This window comes from Acomys russatus, chromosome 2 (genome assembly GCF_903995435.1).
Source record: "Acomys russatus chromosome 2, mAcoRus1.1, whole genome shotgun sequence".
Classification (NCBI taxonomy): Eukaryota; Metazoa; Chordata; class Mammalia; order Rodentia; family Muridae; genus Acomys; species Acomys russatus.
The window spans coordinates 45,277,115-45,297,018 of record NC_067138.1 but is presented as its reverse complement, the minus strand read 5'-3'; the positions used below and the strand labels follow the sequence as shown (position 1 = coordinate 45,297,018).

Below are 19,904 nucleotides of genomic sequence, written 5' to 3'. Positions count from 1 at the left end.
TCTGCTTAAAAGGGTTAAAGCTTATAAATTATTTAAATAAAGTTTACCCAGGCCTTTGATGGGGAAAAGAAATGTTCTCATACCTAACTATAGACACGCATAGCTACTCTAAATCAGACACTTAGAATGTTAGCACTAAAGTACCAATTTCAGTACAAAGTTCAGATGCTTGCCACATTCCAATAATGGTATGCATAAAGAAACACACTGTATGACTACATAGTTACACATCTAACTTGCTTAACTCTCTCCAATCAGAACTTATTCCACCTTGATAAATCTTGCCCACCATAAAACCTTGAATTCACCTTTCCTTATAGACAAATAAACTGATGAGTTTCTTTTACTATTGACATGAATGAAATCAAAGAGTTGCAGTATATAAAAAAAAGACATGTTATTTACACAATGTTAGGTTTGTCAATAGCCTTACTAAAAACATAAGTCACCTTTCTGCCAACAGATAAGGGTTTAGGCTACTGCAGAAGCTTGAAAGAGGAATCTGAAATGCATGTTGTCTGACATCCATCTAAAGAAGTAGCTCTCAACCTTCCTAATGTTGCAACCCTTCAATACAATTGCTCATGGTGTGGTGATCCCAACCACAGAATTCTGTCGTTGTTACTTCATAACTGTAATTGTGCTACTGTTATGAGGTGCAATGTAAATATCTGGTGTGACGAATATCTGATATGTGACCGTGAGAGGTTGTTAAACCCCACCACCACAGGGGTTGTGACCTATTTTTTGAGAACCACTGATCTAGATGATGCCCAGCTAAGATACTGTGGTCTAAAACCTATCTTCTTCCAAAAGCAGCTCTTTCCTCTTTGAATGGGATGTGTATGCCAAACAAACCCTATCCTACCTAGGTTGGTTATGGTCTTTTATCACAGCAATAGAGAGCAAGCTGGAGGTGGGACTAGGATTTAAGTTCTCAAACCTTAACCCTAGTGACTTATTTCCTCCAGCAAGGCTATACCACTTAAACCTCCCCAAAGAATGCTACCAAATGGGGTCAAATGTTCAAATACTAGACCTTATGGGGTCTGTTTCCTCATTTAAACTGTTACACTAATGTTATAGCTAATAAATTAAACTTGATCCTTAAAAAAAACAAACTAATTACTAATATCCCTCTGCCTCATCTTCACTAGCTAAATTAGCCTATCTGAAAGACAGCATTTTAGATGAGAGCTAATAGCAGCCTGCATTTGTCAACATAGGCAGTCCAAATTTTCTCCCTACTAATTTCAACTCTTGATTTTAGCCATGAGCTTTGGTTCTGCTAAGTGAGAGGCCAGTCCCTTAAGATGGCTTTATAGTGTGTGGCTATTTGCTAGCTGTACTGTATCTGCTAGCACACAATATGTTTTAAATCAGGTAAAATACAGCAGTAAGGAGACCACCATATCTGTATGTTAGAAAGAAAACTTATAGCACCAAATCAAATCATACTGCTTTGTAGACAATTCATCTATCTTTTGTGAAAAAAAAAAAAATCAAGGCACTATCACCAATTGGCTGGTGTGAGGTTTTACTTTGCAGATTAAAGTGGCACATGAAAAAAGAAAATAGGCATGCTACTCTCCAACAGAAGTGAAGATCAACTACTTTCTTGCATGCTAGTTCATCAAGATGCAGGCAAAGGTGTCCTGGAAACTGTTGACACAGCCGACTATGCCAGTAAACAGCTGCTGAACTGTACTTGTGGATTACTGACATATACTAGTCCCCCACAAAACCTACAATCAGTGTTTTCACTTCTTCAGATTCTTTCAATTTATGCTCTATCATTCTTGAAGTGAGGCAATCAAAACTGGATGCAGGTGTTCCATTTATAAGTCCAACTTTTAAAAAACACTCTTGGTTTTCTTGCCTGCTGCTAAGCAACAGGATGGCATCTTTACTGAGATATCTGTCATTCCATTCTCATTTCCCACTCCAGATATTAAAAAAAAGGTAAACAGACTCAAACTGTTAAGAGTCACCCAGACTGCTCTAGGAAATGCATGGACTTATCTGCAGGATTAATGCATAGACCAGGACAGGAGTAAGTAAGTGGTACAGAGATTTCATTGTTTTTAATAGAAGCAGCCAAGCTTTTAAAGTAATTTTTTCTAAGATATTATATACTTTACAAATTTAACTACACCACCATGGCTATCAGACCTTGGCCCAATTCTGAACGTAAATATTATTCAGGGCTGTATCTTCTAAGACTTCAATTTCAACATCCGTGACATGGAGACACCTCCTGCTCTCACTCGAATAGTCAGAGAGTTACATATCAATACAGAGTGTCTGTCAAAGCAAACAGAACACATCACAAAAGTTATCACATCCCTCTAAGTCTTTGTTATACACATAGACTCAGGTCTTACAAAATAATACAGACATACTATCCTTAGTAATATGAATTATATTGGAACTTAAAATATCACTATCAAATCCTAATTTAACCTCTAGCATCAATATTCCATAATAGAGTCAATACTCTATAATGATTTTTGTTATTTTTTTATTTTTTTAGGGTAAAGGTTAAGGTGGCACAGTGAGGCATATCTGCAATCCTAGGCATTCAGGAGATGGGGACAAAACAGCTCAGGAGTTCAAGAAGAGCCTGGATATCATAGTGCAAATGTTACCTTAAGCAATGAAATGTGTATTATTTATGGCCCTTTAAAAATAAAGTAACCTCTCCGAGAAAGCTCAATGTAATCTCTCTTTCCTCATACACAGCTTCAGGGTAATGAAGTGCAGTAGAAGTCAGATCCTAGCATGTGAACATATGGCTGATGGCCATGTGGAAGGGTTATGAGAGGCCAGGACCTTAACCACCCTTTATCTCCCTTCATTTCCATGCACCAACATCACTAAGCCACTCAAAGGATGTGGGGGTAGAAGGGAGGGAGGGATAAATGCTTTGCTTAGGGGAGGGACCTGGGAGGACTGGGAAGTGAGAATGATTGGGGCACACTGCGTGAAATCCCCAAATAATCAGTATGTTGGGGTAAAAAAAAAAAAAGACAAGGAGTACCAGATGAAGTCAGAACCTGATTTGTAAAGACTAAGAATGAACTATAGAGTTTTGAGCAAAGGAGCAACATGACCTGTCATGACCAGCTATATATGTTAAATGGATCACTCTGCTCTGTGTATGGAGAATGAAATGAGAGAGGAAAAGAAGGAGAGAGATTTATTAGATGGCCATTATAATGAACCAGGTGAGGGTGTCTGAGAGATGGTGGTAGGGTGGCTGGTAAGATGTATAAACATTTGCTGAGATGATTTTGAGTTTGCAGTTTAAACACCTTTGGGTGTATATCAATTAGACTTGAGAAAAGATTTAAAAAAGAAGAAAGAAGGAATCTGTTTGCTGACTGACTGGAAGGAAACCAGGTGACAAAACTCCTCCTCCTCTTCTTCTTCACAAGGCATTCATGAGGACAATGGTGGAGATCCCAAATGAGGAGGTAACAAGTGAGGAAAGCATGGATAAAGCTTAAATATATCAGAGAAACATTAAAGGTAAACACTGCCTAGGGATGTTGCTCTTAGTTTTGATGATACACACACACACACACACACACACACACACACACACACGGGGGGGGGGTGACAGAGAGAGAAGAGGAGATAATATCTAAATTTTACATAATATATCCACACAATGAATGGGTTTACATCCATATTTAAGTAAGTGGGGGAAGCTAGAATTGGCACTATCTAGACTTCAGTACATGTATAGCAGCATTCTTATCCCCTTGGGGGGCCTTCTATCCTTCCCTCCCACTCTTCCACAGGGCTCCCTGAGCTCTGCCTAATGCTTGGCTGTGAGACTTAGCATCTGATTTGATCAGCTGCTGGGTGGGGCCACTCAGAGAATGTTTAGTTAGGTTCATGTCTGTAAACATAGCAGAGTGTCCTTAATGGTGTCAGGGATTTGCTCCCTCCCATGCAGAGGGTCTCAGGTTGGGCCAAGCATTGGCTGGACATTCCCTCAGTCTTTATTCTATCTTTAAGATAGGAGATCTCAATCCCTTAAGTTACACTTTAAAAAACATGCAGTCATAGTCCATTGGTCTCTTTAGGTGAGTTTAAGAAAATGATAAACTAATGATTCATTGACAATTAGGTCATGTGAATATATACCACTTCAAATATTTATTTTCACAAATCATCAGAAATATAAGATGCCATGCAAGTTTGGTTTTACTGTATTTTCCTTTCAAACACATTTGAATAGGTAAGTATATTTCATTTGTTCTTAAAGTCAAATAATCAGAAAATTTTAAACTGAGGCATTATCTCATTCAGAAGTTCTCAGACTATATAGTACATTGAACAATAAAGCATAGTTTTGCTTGTCTTTTTAAATAATTATAGTGGCACTCAGAGGAAGGACAGCAGGTTGCCAAGAAGAGACTTGATACCCTATGAGTGTACACAGGGGGAGGTAATCCCCCTCAGGAACAGTCATAGGGGAGGGGAATAATGGGAAAATGGGGAGGAGGGAAGAATGGGAGGATACAAGGGATGGGATAAACATTGAGATGTAACAAGAATAAATTAATAAAAAAATAAAAAAATTTTAAAAATATCAAATTATACAAAGTCACATAAAATATAACTACCAAGCACAACAGCATAAAGCATATACATCAACAAGTTGTGTGTACATATTATATATAGTAAGTGTAAGAATAAGAACGTGACATTTCAGAATGGATAAGCCTATTCAAGAAAAGATGTTGACAATTTTACACCCACACAAATGATGACTCACTTTTCTACAGAGCACTGAAACATGGGCTGTCTTTAAAGTGGTACTCACAACAGTCTTTTCATCTTACAAATAAAAAAAGTCTCAGAATGGGAAAGCAACTTAATCTAGATTACAGAGGTAGTGGCTGGCCGGATCATAACTGGAAGTCTTCTTCCTATAATCCCAGATCACTTCTTAAATTCCAACTCAACAATCAGCACCAAACTGCTCCCAACTGCAGTTGACCAAAGCTCCTATTTACACCTTCAAGCTCCCATAAATTATGGGGAAAAGCTGTAATCAGCAACCCCCATAAAACCAAGGTTCTGCTTTGATCTACTACTAAAATTGTTTTTAAGTGCATTCTGTCTAGTCACATTTATTCAAGTTACTTCAGATTGAAGAAATAGTTTCCTAAATACTTTACTCAATTGCTACAATCCAAGCCTGACTAAAAATCAAAAGATCATATCTAATCTCACTGAAGATGACCAATGTGACAAATTAAAGGAATAAAATTTTGTAGCATTTTCTGTGAATCAGGCACTGTAGTAAAGGCACTAAATCATTTAATCCTTATAGCCTTTCAAAAATGATGCGTGTCTCTAGTTTACACAAGGGAAGTACATGGAGACAATGACCTCAAGGCACACCATGAGGAAGTGATCACCAGCAACATGCCTCCAAAATACTAGAAAACCAACCTGGCTACGCACTAATCTTAAAATACAGAGAGGTGGTGGGGAGATCAGCTTTGTGGAGAGAGTATGCTTTGTATTCAGGGCCCTGGGTTCAATTCCCAGTTCCCAAACATAAACAACAAACCACAAAGAATTACCCAGCAATGGAAGAACTCTGTTAACTGAGGTCCAAATTTTTAATATATATTTTATATAATATTTTGAATTAAATAAGGATAATAAAAAACTCATTAAAAAGTAATGCCCCAAAATATAAAAACAATAAGCTATATGAGGTGTTATCTGTTTAATTCACTACAAATTGCAAGCACCTGGAATAGGTAGTCAACTATTTGACGTGTGACTTAAGAAAAGAAATATTAGTTTGTACCCACTGCATTAGAAAAAACACTGACAAATCTGTTAAAATTCTATGATTCTGCATCATTTACCAAATTCTAATAATACTTCAAACACTAGAAAAAATTAAAATGTATTAATCTTCACATTATGTAAATGTAAGAAAATCCCAAAGATGTAAATGAAAACTGTCTAGAACATCTGTAAGCATTCAGTAGGGGGAACCAATATGAGATAAATATATTTAAAAACCCAAATTTCCCTATATATTAATAATAACCAGTAAAAATTAAATGAAAGGAGAAAGTAGCACCTGAAAGTGTTACTTTTAAAATGCAATATATAAATGTAGTCAGAATTACATAGGATATACGTAAAGAAAACTATAATGTGCCTCTAGATGAAAAGCAAGATTTACATGAGCAGATGGGAAGCTTTATCAGAGTGTAAAATGGAATGTAGCAATATCTAAATTAAACTCCCGATGAAAGATGATAGATCAGGAAGACTAAGTACACACATTCACCAAAAAAGTATTTTAATAGAATAGTAAAGGAAGCCTTTCCCTTCATAGTGAGCCATTAAACTACAAAACTGTTGTGATAATGTTTCTACAGCCTTTGTTAGTTGCTTATGTCATTCTACGAAGTGCCTAGATACATTACATAAAATTTAGTCCTCATAATTACCCAATGAGATCTGTATCTTTGCCTTATAGAGGGAAACTGAAATATTAAGATGCTGATTACCTTGGGCCCAGTAACATTCAAGACACATAAAGGTCCATTATAGTGGGAAAGACACTGGTACGCCACTTTAAGAAATGTAAATGGGTTCTTTTATTCATTCACTTTGTAAATACTTACTTATGTCATATCCTGACCAAATTCTATTCTAGAACTTGAAAACAGTGCAATGAAAGAGAAGAGCATTATTCACTACTATATATAAAAGTATATATCCTAATATGAAGAGAAAGAACACAAAAAGTAAAATAAAGACCATACTAGAGCACTGTACAGATGTTAAAAAGGGAATAAAACTGGGTAATACAAGAGACGCAAATCAGAAAAGGCTTCGTTTTCATCAGGATTCAAGAAACCATCTTTAAAAAATTAAACTGAGCTAGAACTCTGTTAAATATTAAGAAATGTAATATGCTGGGGAAGCAGTACAGATAAGGAGATGAATACATCTTTGAAATGAGATTAGGTAAGATTCTGAAAGAACCCAAAGCAATCCTACATGTCTGCAGGAGAAAGAATGAGTAAACAGAAGTAGTTGTTTATTATGGGATCTTTGCATTTCTTCTTTAATCCAGAAGTATTACTTTCCCATAGCGATGATAGTATGCAAGTGGAAACTATCTACAGAAACTGTTACTAGTCAGACATTTTATAAAACAGACATAGAAAAATAAAATCATAATCATTTAGAGAATGGTGAGTAGAGTGTATTAAAACACACAGTATACAATTAATGAAAATCAGGTACTAACACATAATGACCTGAAAAGGTGTGTGTGTGTGTGTGTGTGTATATGTGTGTGTGTGTGTATCACAGATTCTGTTTTACTAACATGAGACCTAGGAACTATGGTACCACACCGCTGATTTTATTCCTATGTCTACTTCCAAAACCGTGCACTTTGCTTCCTCCCACTCCAAGCAAAAGTCTTCCTGCATACCACCTGCCTGCTCCTTCCTCTAAATTATTCTCTGCCAGAACTTGCCTCAGTCCACGACTCCTCTCATTTCTTTCCCATGAATCATGAATATCATCCCATTAGTATCATTTAAAAGTCTATCATTTAAAACTATGATGCTCCCCTGGAGGGGGAGACCCGGTGGCACTCAGAGGAAGGACAGCAGGTTACCAAGAAGAGACTTGATACCCTATGAGCATATACAGGGGGAGGTAATCCCCCTCAGGAACAGTCATAGGGGAGGGGAATAATGGGAAAATAGGAGGGAGGGAAGAATGGGAGGATACAAGGGATGGGATAACCATTGAGATGTAACAAGAATAAATTAATAAAAATAAAAAAAAACTATGATGCATTAACTTTTTTATTAAATATTTTATATATGCATTTATATTATTACATATATATACAATAAACTTCCTACAGCAAGAAGAACCATAACACAATCAGGAATTATATAAATGTTACATTCTTAGTGTTTTAGCTATTTGTATTTGGCAGCCTTGAAGAAAACATCTTTCCTCTCTCGGTGCGTCTAAAATTCTGAATGTAAATCAGTATGTATCATATTTCGGTCATTTAAGTGAATAACAAGGAGTCTAATGGTTTTAGTTTATCTGAATGATATCATAACCTATGGAGGAATGTCTTGAGTGGATGTAACAACTGTCAATAAAGCTCTGTTTAGCCAATCAGCTGAGCAGAAGGACAGGAAGTGGAAGGCGGGACTTCCTGGAGAGGGGTAGAGTCAGTGGCCAGTGGAGGAGGATTGGGGACAGAAATGGCCGAAGAATCATAGTGGCAAGTGCTTGGGATATATGTATGTTATGAGGATTAGAGTAGTTTATGTTAGTTTACCAGTAGATTAGAATCAGTTTAGATTCTGCCTGGCTCATATTGCTGTCAGCCTTAAAGTACGTTTCAGTCTCCCTGTGTGAGTTATTTGCTTCTTAGGCCGAACCGATACAATATAATGTAAAAACAATCTTTGCTTAAAAATGAAAAGCCACATGAATATTTGAAAGCAACTAAATATTCAGCTGGATGTTTCATTAAGAAAAACACAAATGCATAATTCTTACCTCTACTTTTGTCCGATAGAGAACGAGGCGCTTAAGGCTGCATAACTTGGCAATATGGCCAAAAGCCTGAGGTGGCAGTTTATCACAGGAGGAGAGATTTAAGTCTTGTAGATTTGGGCACATTTCAGAAATAACCTCCAAGCAAGTTTCATTAAGAAAGTGGCTGCAAGATAACTCGAGGCGTAGTAATTCAGATCCACATACTTTTAGAAACCTGTGAAACAATATTCCATGAAAACTTAATAAAATTAAACGATATTTTTGCAAAAACTTTGAAATTATATTACCTCTTAACAGATACACTTAGGAGAAAACATTTCTACTAAGGAAAACATATAGCTTGATTCACCTAAGGTCTTCCTGCATGCCAAAATGTTTATGGCTAACTAAAATTACTCAATCTGAGAAGAAAAATGAATTTGCATGGCATCGCATGGTACAAATTCAGCTAATAGTAAGTGGAAATTAAGATGGCAGAGTAAATAGCTCTGCTTACCTGTAATTCGCATCTGAGTTGTAAAATAAAAACATAAAACCCTTTCAGAATATATCACTCTCTTAGCAGTGCCCATTCAGTGTTGGGTAATATATTTTGAGTACAGCATACAAAATGATAGGTTTAATTAAATGACCCTGAAACAATTCAGATTGTTTTCTTAATTCAGAAAATATCTAGGTTGGTGTAACTGTATTGTTGTGTTATCTTCTCTGTAGCTGTTGCCATTTAGTAACTGGACTGCTTGATGTAAGAATTAATATAAAATATCCAGGAGTTGCCCATAAATATTTAGAAATAAGAAAAGATAACATAGAAAATGTTTCATCAGAATAGAAATCACATTCTTTATCTTGGTTGCATAATAATTGGGGTTGAACTGTTTGTTCATAGCTGTCAGAGAAAATAATCTGCGAGTCAGCATGATTTGAAAGTATGTAATTTTATGAAACTTTATGAACTGAGTAAGCTGTACCCTCATACAACGCACCAACTATTTGTGTACTTATCCTTCAAACAAAATTAGCACTCTTCCATCATAACTTTTTTCTAGGCCATCTAAGAACCTACCAAATATACACTGAAAATAAAATTGAACTAAATCAGATAACTCAAAATTTAAAAGGACATGGGGCTAGACATCAAATATGGATTGTTTTTCTTTTGTCCTTTTCTACTCTTTTCTATCAATGACCTGGTGAGGGAAAAGCATTTCCCCATTGTCTTAGTCGTGTTTGGTTGTTGTGAAGAGACCACGACTACAGTAACTCATAAAGGAAAACATTTAGTTGGGGCTGACTTAGAGTTTCAGAGGTTTAGTCCAGTCCATCATTGTGGCAGAAGCATGGGGCCACGCAGGCAGACATAATGCTGAAAGAAGTAGTTCCATCCTACACCTGGATCAGTAGGCAGCAAAAGGAGAGCAAGCCCACTTCCCAGTGACACACTTTCTCCAATAACGTCACATCACCTAATCCCTATCAAGTAGTGCCACTCCCTAATGACCAAACATTCAAATGTTTGTCTCTGGGGAGCCATTTTTATTTAAACCTGTGTTTCAGCATTCCCTCTACTTCCAAAGACAGACTTGAACAGTACTTACCATATTGCCTCATGGTTTTGAACACTAAATAGTATATGAAAACAGTTTGGAAAGATCAAAGCACCTCACAAACACTAAAAACATAAGGTAACCTTGGCTAGCAAAGTTTTAATTTTTGAAAATTGTGTGTGTGTGTGTGTGTGTGTGTGTGTGTGTGTGTGTGTGTATGTGTGTGTGTAGTCAGAAGGCAACTTTGTGAGTCAATTCTCGTTCTACCTTTTTGCTGGTTCTGAGGATGGACCTCCAGTCACCAGGCTAGTGCAGCAAGAACTTATATCCAACTGAGCCATCTTACCAGTCTGTACCTCACTTTTTAAACTTTTTTTTTAATTTAAAGAAAATTTTTACATAGACATTTATATTGTTCCACATATACACAATAAACTACCTATAGCAAGAAGAACCATGACACAATCAGGAATTATATAAATGTTACATTCTTAGTGTTTTGGCTATTTGCATTTGACAGCCTTGAAGAAAACATCTTTTTTTATCTTGGTGTGTATGAAATTCTGAACGTAAATCAATCTCCATCACATCTTGTCATTATCAACTTAAAACATCTATCTAAACCTAAAGACATTTTAACCCCTAAACAACTACACTGCATTGTAAAACTAAGCTACCTGGTCTTCAACTCCAGAAAAGTGTCTCTGTCATCTTATCATTTGGAAAGCTCCTAACCTGCACGCCCAGCATACACAGGTAATCAAGTTTATTCCTTCACAAGTCTCTGTACCTCACTTTTAAACAACAAAATTTGGTTGTTTCTGATTTGCTTTAATACCAAAAAAGTCCTAGTAGCCCACATACTTACACAGGAAATACCCATTACTTGCTAATCTTCTGTAATCACTTCCTGCTCTTCCTATTCACTCTTTCCTTTTAAACTACAAATTCGAACAGCCTATCTTATTAGTGTGGTTGTCTGTGATGTTTCACAATGGCTCACCCCTTCTTTAACACTCTGATGCTTCTGCTGCAACTCCCTGACCTGGATCTCCTACAGTTCTACTTCCTCTGCTAATTACATTACTTAACTTCAATCTTCATCCAGTACATTCATTCACTCAGTAAATACTTACTGAACTTCCACTATGACATGCAGGGGACACTGGGAGTCATCATGGATAAAACATAGTTCCCACTTTCATAAAACTAACTTACATTTTAGTGAGATGAGACCAGAAACAAAGAAATAAGTAAACACTATATTAATGAGTGAAAAATGCCAAGGAGAAAATAAAGGCAAAAAAGGCAACAGAGGCATACAGAGAAGTCTCAGCAAGTGGGTGAGCAAGGCTTGAAGCAAGAGGAGGTAACCAAAGCAGACATGCAAGGAAGAAACAAACCAGTCTACGAGAAGGGCAGGGGCACTGGCTGGGCAGAAACTGATGCAGGAGGCACAGCACGAGTGTCAACGAATACTTCAGAGGACATGCAGCATTTTCCTGTGTCACTACAATGACTCTGGTGTTCATTATAAGACAAAAACCAAAAAATCCCCCCAAACACCTTTGAGTTTATTCTGTATTGGCACTCTACTTCCTGGGCATGGAGACTCCCTCAGGTGTGGATGGTACACCCAGTGAGACTCCAGTGGAAAAGACCAAGTTTTCCTTTGCCAGCAGTTGTCAGCTGGAGAAAACTTCCGGGTTAGGGATGGGAGCCTGTGTCCATTTCCCCTATCAGGCTTAGACCTGTGCAGGCCCATTCCTAAGTAAGTTTAGTAACTAAAGGTGCTTTTCTGTTCATAGGATCAAACTACTCCTACAAATTGGACAAGTTAGCACTGTTGCGTCACTTTCACTACACAAGTAGTTATGGTGAGACATTCAATTATAACTTACCAATTTAACAAAGAATGCTGGGTTTTAGAGAATCAAAAATCTTGGTTTTGATTTAATAATTTTAAAATGATTTGAAGATTATAAAAGTTAACAGAAGTATGTAAACTCTTTAATCTAGAAGCTTTAGTTTTATCTCCTATGGTCTTTGCTACTGGGCAAAGCACTTTTATGTATATTTTCTTTTCATATTCAACTTAGAATGACTTAACATTTCTTTTGTTTCCTTGCTTTTATAATGAAAAACTTGTTCCAAAGCATTTATGGAATGTCAAAATAGTCACCCAAGCCTCATTAAGAGACAGGAAACTTCAAGCTAACTTGGACGATAGAATCAGAAAGCACACTAAAGACAGTGGCCATTCTTATACTGTCCTTTCACTCTTCCTATTTCTCCCTCCAAGATTCAGATACACATATTTTTACTCTGAGCAGGTTATCTAACCAATGTGCTCACATTCTCTCTTTCCAACTTTATATAACTATACCGACCTCACAAAGGCAACAGTAGCAACCTCAACTGACCATACATGAACAATTTCTTAATGTGTTTCATAGAAGTTTTATTTTAATGCAGTTATGTGGCTATTTTTACATTGACCAACTAATTATTTCCTCCATCCTGTTTGTCCTATATTATGAATTCTCACCTACTATTACTTCATAGTAAAGGTTTTATTTATGTTTATATTTTTATAATTTCTTTTTAAAATTTATTAACAATAGATTCTTTTCTCATACAATATATCCTCATTACAGTTTCCCCTCTCTACTCCTCCTACTTCTTCTCCACCTTCCCTCCCATCCGGATCCACTCTATTTCTATCTCTTACTAGAAAAACAAACAAACAAAAACAGGCTCTTAAGAGGTAACAACCAAACATAACAAAATACAATATATTAAGATAAAACAAAACCATCACATTGAAGTTGGACAAATCAACAAAAGGAAATGAGCCCAAGAAAAGGCATAAAAATCAGAGACCCACTGATCCACACATGCAGGAATGCCATAAAAATACTAAGCAGAAAGCTATAATATATGTGCAGAGGACCTGGTGCAGACCCATGCAGGCCCTGTGCATGCTGCTTCAGTCTCTGTGTTATATGAGCTTTGCTCGTGTTGATTTAGAGGACCGTGTTTGCTTGGTGTCCTTAACACCCTCTGGGGCTTACACTCCTCTTCCATGGGGTTCCCTGAGTTCTGAGGGATGGGATTAGATGGAGACATCCTCTCTGTGTGTGCCAAGGTTTCTCTCTTTAAGGGTTTTATGAACCTACATTTAGGTAAAGAATCCTGAACTGTGTGTGCTGCTATGAAAAAGGCTGGTAGCACTGTTTTGGAAGGTTGTAGAGCCTTTAGGACATGGAGCTTTCCTGGAGGTAGTGGGCCACAAGCCTGTGGTGTGTGTGTGTGGGGGCGGTGGTGGGGAGGATAAGGGGATGTGGCTTTGTGTCTCTGCTTCCTCAATGTGGGTGTACAGTCAGCCTTCTCCTCCTGATACAATGCCTTCCCCATCTAATGCCATACCTTCCACACCATGATAGGCTGTTCCCCCCTGGAACTGTGAGACAAAATAACCCCACCCCCAAAAGGGAACTTTATCTTAGCAACAAGAAATCAACCAAGACAATAACTGATAAAGTTCTTGAATCTTAAAAGCATCCAAAGAATGTTTCCTGCCGAAATGAATATGAATTACTTACAACTGATCTGGAGGTCAGAGGTAAAATTCTACATGGAGGGAGTGGTATCAGAGACTCACTGACAGAAAAATGGCACTGCTAAAATGGACCCCAGGATTTTAAGCAGAATATTATGATTAGGCCTTAAAACACAAACAGGCAGAGAGGCAAGTGAATAATACACATGATCGTAAGAGACAGGAATATATAAGCAAAAGAGAATTAGATAGAATTGTTTTTAACAAGTAATAATAGGCATGGGCAGTACTCGTAAATATGGGGCTGGAAATGGTTTTAATAACTGATTAAAATTTTTCTTTATTCCAATTTAACCAATTTTTCTGTCCTCCTGATGATAAAAGTTCCTAAAATATTCTTTAAAGTCTACCCAGTTGTAACTTTGGCAGATAAAGTTTTTAGGCCACAAAATTGACAGCAAACTTCTTCCCAAATACTCATCCAGAAGAGCTCACCAGCAGTCTCTACTGTAAAAGGTGCTTTTTTTCTTTGAAGCATTATATAAATAAATCTTCAGAGAAATGCATATAAATAGACCACCATTTATTCATAGATGATTCATTAATAATCAAGCATGCATATTTATTGTTTATTCTGAGAAGGCTGCCTGTAAGTCATAATGACTTCAGTTAAGTCAAAGAGCCATAAGCAATCAGCAGACAAGGCTCCAGCACGCCCCACCCAGAATGCTCTCTCTTTGTATTAAACACATTTCTAAATGTGAACAGTAGCTGTGCTGAAAGGAATTCTAGCAAAGTGTATGGTTTGACTGGCTAAGACTATGGGTCACTTCAATGGGCATGTGTACTTCTGTGGTCATGCAGACGGCTTCATAGAAAGGAATTTAGGTAAACTGAAAACCAGAAGCAGAGCTGCTGGTGAGAAAGTAGACTGGAGCTCTAGCACCAAAACAAGACCTATTCACTGCCAGTCTAAATAAACAATGCTGCTGAGATTTCTCCTCACAACTGATGCTTCTTCTCTTATTTATTTAAGCTATAGAGGTTTAAAAGCCCGCTTAATGTAGCTTTTACAGTGCACTCACTGTTGTCATGATCATCCACATCATTGTGCCAAGGCTGTACCTTACCACCACTCTATTCCTTAATTTTTACAGTCACTTGCTGTCACCCTGTCATTTTTATGAAAGTATGCAAAGAACATGTTTTTACATATTTATCTTCACATTTTTCCTTCTCTGTAGAAGAAAGGGCTATATTAGATGTTGTGAGTATCTTTTTACATGGTCAACAATATCTGCCTTCAAACATAGGATGAAAACAGGAAGCCTCTATTTAAAATAGTTTTATTTCACTTATATATCATAAGTGTCAATACGTGTCGATGCATGCACACCTTGATGCCTGTGAAGATCAGGACACAATTTTCCCCTTCTATCTTGCGGATCCCAGGGATCTAACGCAAGTTGTCAGCACAGGCAGCAAGAGCCCTTATCCACTAAGCCATTTTGGCAGCCCCTAAACTAATTTTAAAATTGGGAAATTAATTTGTCTACTGCAAATTACTAAGGCAAGGACTAGGCCGTTATAACATACACCAGTGTTTACTGACAGCACTTGCTCTGTCTCATGTTGCTTGTCTTAGACTGTGATCAACAATGTATGCTCAAAACCAGCCACACTTAGTTTCAGTTCTTATTGGTCTTAGTAGTGAGGAATATTTGCAGATGGAATGTGTTTGAAGAGAGAGAACTAGCATTGAACTAAGACCTCACTGAAATCCAAGGACCTCAAAGCAGAAACCTGGCCTGCAAAGTACTTTGGAAGGTCAATGAAAGGTCTTAGAAGTGGCCTCAGAAGCAAAGTCTATCTGGCTTTCTCCTGCCCGCTTGTCTCTTCCCCTCTTCTCACTTAGACTGAGTCACAGAAAGCAGCATTCCACTTGCCCAAATCAGGTTAGAGAAATTTACCACTCCCCCCAATTCAAATCACAAAGCCTAAACCTATTATTCTAACTTTCCCTTCCCCATATCCATAGAGAGGCTCTGTGGCTGGCCCTTGCAGCACAGCCCTGCAACTTCAGCGGCTTAAAAGCGGGAAGCAGGAAGATTCCAAAACAGGTATCTACTTGGGCTACAAAGCAAGTTCAAAGCCACCTGAGTAACTTAAGATCTTGTCTCAAGATACAAAGTAACCAACAGTAACAAAAAGAGCAGGGATGCGTAGCAGTGCAACAAGAGTTTCTTTGCATGTGTGAGGCCTTAGGTTCAGTCCCAGTAACAGGATGAAGAAGCATTTATTAACTTTAAATAACAGATAGTGTCTCCAAAGTTTCTACTCCATGTTTGACTTTATGAAAATGACGGGGTCATATAGCACATACAAGAACAACCATCAAAGTTAAGAGAAAAGCACCTGTTTGTATCCTAAGAAAATTACTATGGCATTAGTAAATGAATATGCACTTTGCAAGCTTTCAAATGTTTAACAGGTGACATTTAATAGTAAGGAAACTAAATGCTTAAATAGGAAGGAGCAGAAACACCTGGGCAGGTCTGCAAGCGCCGTCCTCTATTTAGCATGCAATTTCATTTTCAACATAATTAGCTTAAATGAGCTTCTAAATTTGGGTGATGTATTGCACATGTAATTAAGATTTAATTAAAAATGTTCTGTAATAAATTGTTTTCCATTTCTGACAAATCACATTAGAGAGCTAGATTTTGATTTGGAAATAGTTTTTTAAATGTGTTAATCATCTGTGCTGAAAATATGAGAAAGAAAAAAAGCAGTTCGTTTGAAAGTCACTTGGGATTTAAATAAGAGGTAAAGGATACAGTTGGCCCTTACATCATTATGAAGTTTAGCTGAAGATGGTTAACACTCATTCATTTTTACAAACGTCAGCATTCTAAACACAAACTCTATTTCTTCTTATTCTTATAAAATATATAGTTTAAAAATTGTTTTGTCAAAGTTCTTACATACAAGTCTAGTCTCTTGATAAAAAGCTCCAACAAGGTTTTGTACCAACCTGCTAAATCCTGACACAGAGATGAAGCCCCTGTTGCCAGTCCAAGACAGATTAAGCCACTGGACAAGAGCACAGCGAGCCTGTAGGAACTCCAGGGAAGAGTCGTCGAGCTTTGCCCAGTACGGCTGTAGATTAAGGTGGATATACTGTAGAGGATCACAGCAATGCTGGTGTAGGAGTCTGCAAGTCTGTGCTAATCTACACAGGTCTGGTAGTGAAAGATGATTCAAAATCAGTTGAATGAGCTATATAAAACAGAAAGCCAACATCATCAAGAGGGAAGGGCAGTGTCTCTTTTTAAAAACACAGAATGTGGTCTAATAAAGAGCAGTGTCACAACTTTGAACAATTATCGTCACAAAGTATATGAATCAACATTCACAAAATTATCCAGGTAGGAACAAAGTACACATACGTTAGATGGTACTGTGGAAGGGAGGAATGGGAGTATACAAGGGATGGGATAACAATTGAGATGTAATATGAATAAATTAATAAAATACATTTAAAAAAGAAATGAGGTCAAAAATATAAAAAAAATTTTTAAAAATTAAAAAAAACTGATGAAATTTTCAACTCACATCGACGACTCATTTTTATACACCATAAAGATATATACACTGGTAATTGTTGAATAATAAAAGTTTTCATAGACAACATTTTTTTCATTCCATACACTGGTGATTTAAAAAAAAAAGGAACTTGCACTCTGAATTCTGGGGGAATCAGTAAATAGAATATGTTTTAAGAATACTGACAAAGTGAAGCACACAGTTTCATCGGAGGAATGCAAGTATATCACATATAGGTGAGGGGCTAAGTAGGTGCTGAGAGTCTAGTGGTGAGGATGGGGTTATACAGAGCTTCACTTGGATTTATCCCCAATGGAATGAGGGCTGTGAAAGGATTCAAACTAGAGTGGTGCAGTAAGCTTTGTGTCTTAAAAGAGCACAGAGATTCTCCACAAAACAGAAGAGTATACAGAGAGCTAATACAGAATTCCAGTAAAGGGGGAAAGGAGGGATCTCACAGAAAGGCAGCTAGCAGCAACCATGGGGCAGCACGTATTATTAACAAAGTGGAAACAAAAAGATAATTGTAATTACAATTATCCTTTGAACTAGGCTAAGATTTGTTTTCCAGTTGGGGCTTTCCAGTGAGTTTTCAAAGAACAATGCCTTAAGTGGCCTACACTGAATCAAGAATCAGAATGAAAATATGCATGTTTGCTCAATGATAACAATCTTATTTAGATGGGAGGAATTAAGTTTCTTAACATAAAGTATTTACCTGAATTTTCTGCTTTGTAAGTAATTATACCCTTTAACATAAATGATCTCCGATTTATGTAAATTCCACATTAACATCAGATCAGATTTTCACTGTTTTGAACCAAATGGTCTTAACATTTAAATGAACAATAATATAATCTTTAAGATAAGTTTAAATATTATTTATATAAACATGAGCAGTTGCTGAATAGCATATTGTATCTAATGAGGCTTGGGGTAGACTTGCTGTTTCTTTTTAGCATTTGAACTATGCTGTAAAATGACTTGAGGATGTTTATATACCTGTGTATGTACTAAGCAGAAAAACAAGGATATAGAAAAAAAATATTAGTTAAAAGCTGAAAAGATTCTGTTTGACCAAACCTTAATTTTTTTTTTTCTAGACTTTCTCCTGGACCCATCTTATGTTGATTTACCAAAACAAACAAAATACTATATCACTAACTCAGCAAGAATCCTCATCATCCTCCATGGTGTAGGTACAGTTGATGTCCTGTCTCTAAGTACAAACCCCATTATTTCAGGTCAGCTTAAATGGCCCCCATCCCCTAATCCTCTACCTGCTCACTGGGCTCAAGGTCCATGACATACTCAGTAAGAGCCCAATCGCTCTCCTCAAGTGAAAAGTACCATTAAAGAGTCACTACCATAAGCAAATACATTAACAATTTTTCATTATTCATATAACCTTGTTGACATGTACATTATACAAGCAAAAATATGAAGGTAAAAAATTATAAAAGCAAATACAGAAGAAAGATGGAAAATGAGGCAACCTCTGAATATAAGCCCCCATTCCCTACACACACACACACAGACACACACACACACACACACACACACACACACACACACACACATACACACACACACACCACCTCCGCACACCAGAGATAAACACTACTAACAGTTTTGTTTTGTTCTGTTTTGTTTTTTCCTTGGTTATGCATGAAAAGAATGAGAAAATATTCACGGTTCAGCATCTTGCTTTTCTTATTTAATGATATATCCTGTAGATCTATCTCTGTACAAACAGACCCACCTCATTGCATTTCACACACATGAAACAATAACAATAATGTTGTTTATTGATTTATTTCCTTCTGTTTTCTTTCTTACTGCAAATAATACTACAATATCATTGTGTGTATGTATTATGTATGCATGTTCATATTGGTAAACTGGCAATATATCCTTAGAGTAAGTTACATGCATTTAAAAGTTTCCCATCTAAATGTTTACATCAATTTATATATTCATGGTATATACAAGTATTCATCCACCTACATACTTGACAATACTGATATTAAAACTTTATCATTCTGAAAGGCACAAAAGCAGGAAACATACTGAACAGTCTTTATTCCTTCAGCCCTCTTCCTGATCCTCCACCATTCCCTCTTCATATTCTTTTTAAATTTTTGTACTGTCAATTACAAAACTTTAACCCAAAAGGTGCTGTCAAAGTTTTCTTCTTCCCAAGGACTCCTCTCGGCTGCATTCACTTATGCATTATTTCCTTCATTTCAGTACCTTCAATGTGAACCAAGTCTTGTCTACAGTTTAAATGTTTATGTTAGAATGCAACTGATAATCATGACCATTTTTCCAGAATTTTCTTGATTATATTCTTTTTTCTTAGGTGGACTTTTAAAATTAAAACAAACAAACAAACAAAACAAAACAAACCCCTATTTTTATTTCAATTGGGATTTCATTTTACACACTGTGACTTTAAGAGGACACTGTGTTTGTGGGATGCAGGCGTGTATGATACACATGCATGACATTTTTGACTTATTGTGTCTTTCTACTCAAGAACATGTATGACTTAACACTGAACAATCTTTCATGTCCCAGGAGTTTCTAAAGGT

At 36.8% G+C, this 19,904-nt stretch overlaps 1 protein-coding gene across 2 annotated transcripts in view; it reads right to left on the bottom strand.

The window, feature by feature from the left end:
* The window catches only part of Fbxl4 (F-box and leucine rich repeat protein 4), a 63,982-nt gene that overhangs the window by 18,834 nt on the left and 25,244 nt on the right, over positions 1 to 19,904 (bottom strand). For both annotated transcript variants that reach the window (XM_051160700.1, XM_051160691.1), the window contains exons 5-6: positions 16,739 to 16,983; positions 8,596 to 8,809 (exon numbers count right to left, since the gene is read on the bottom strand). In XM_051160700.1, coding sequence (XP_051016657.1) covers positions 8,596 to 8,809; positions 16,739 to 16,983 — 459 coding nt within the window. The remainder of the gene's footprint in view (positions 1 to 8,595; positions 8,810 to 16,738; positions 16,984 to 19,904) is intronic.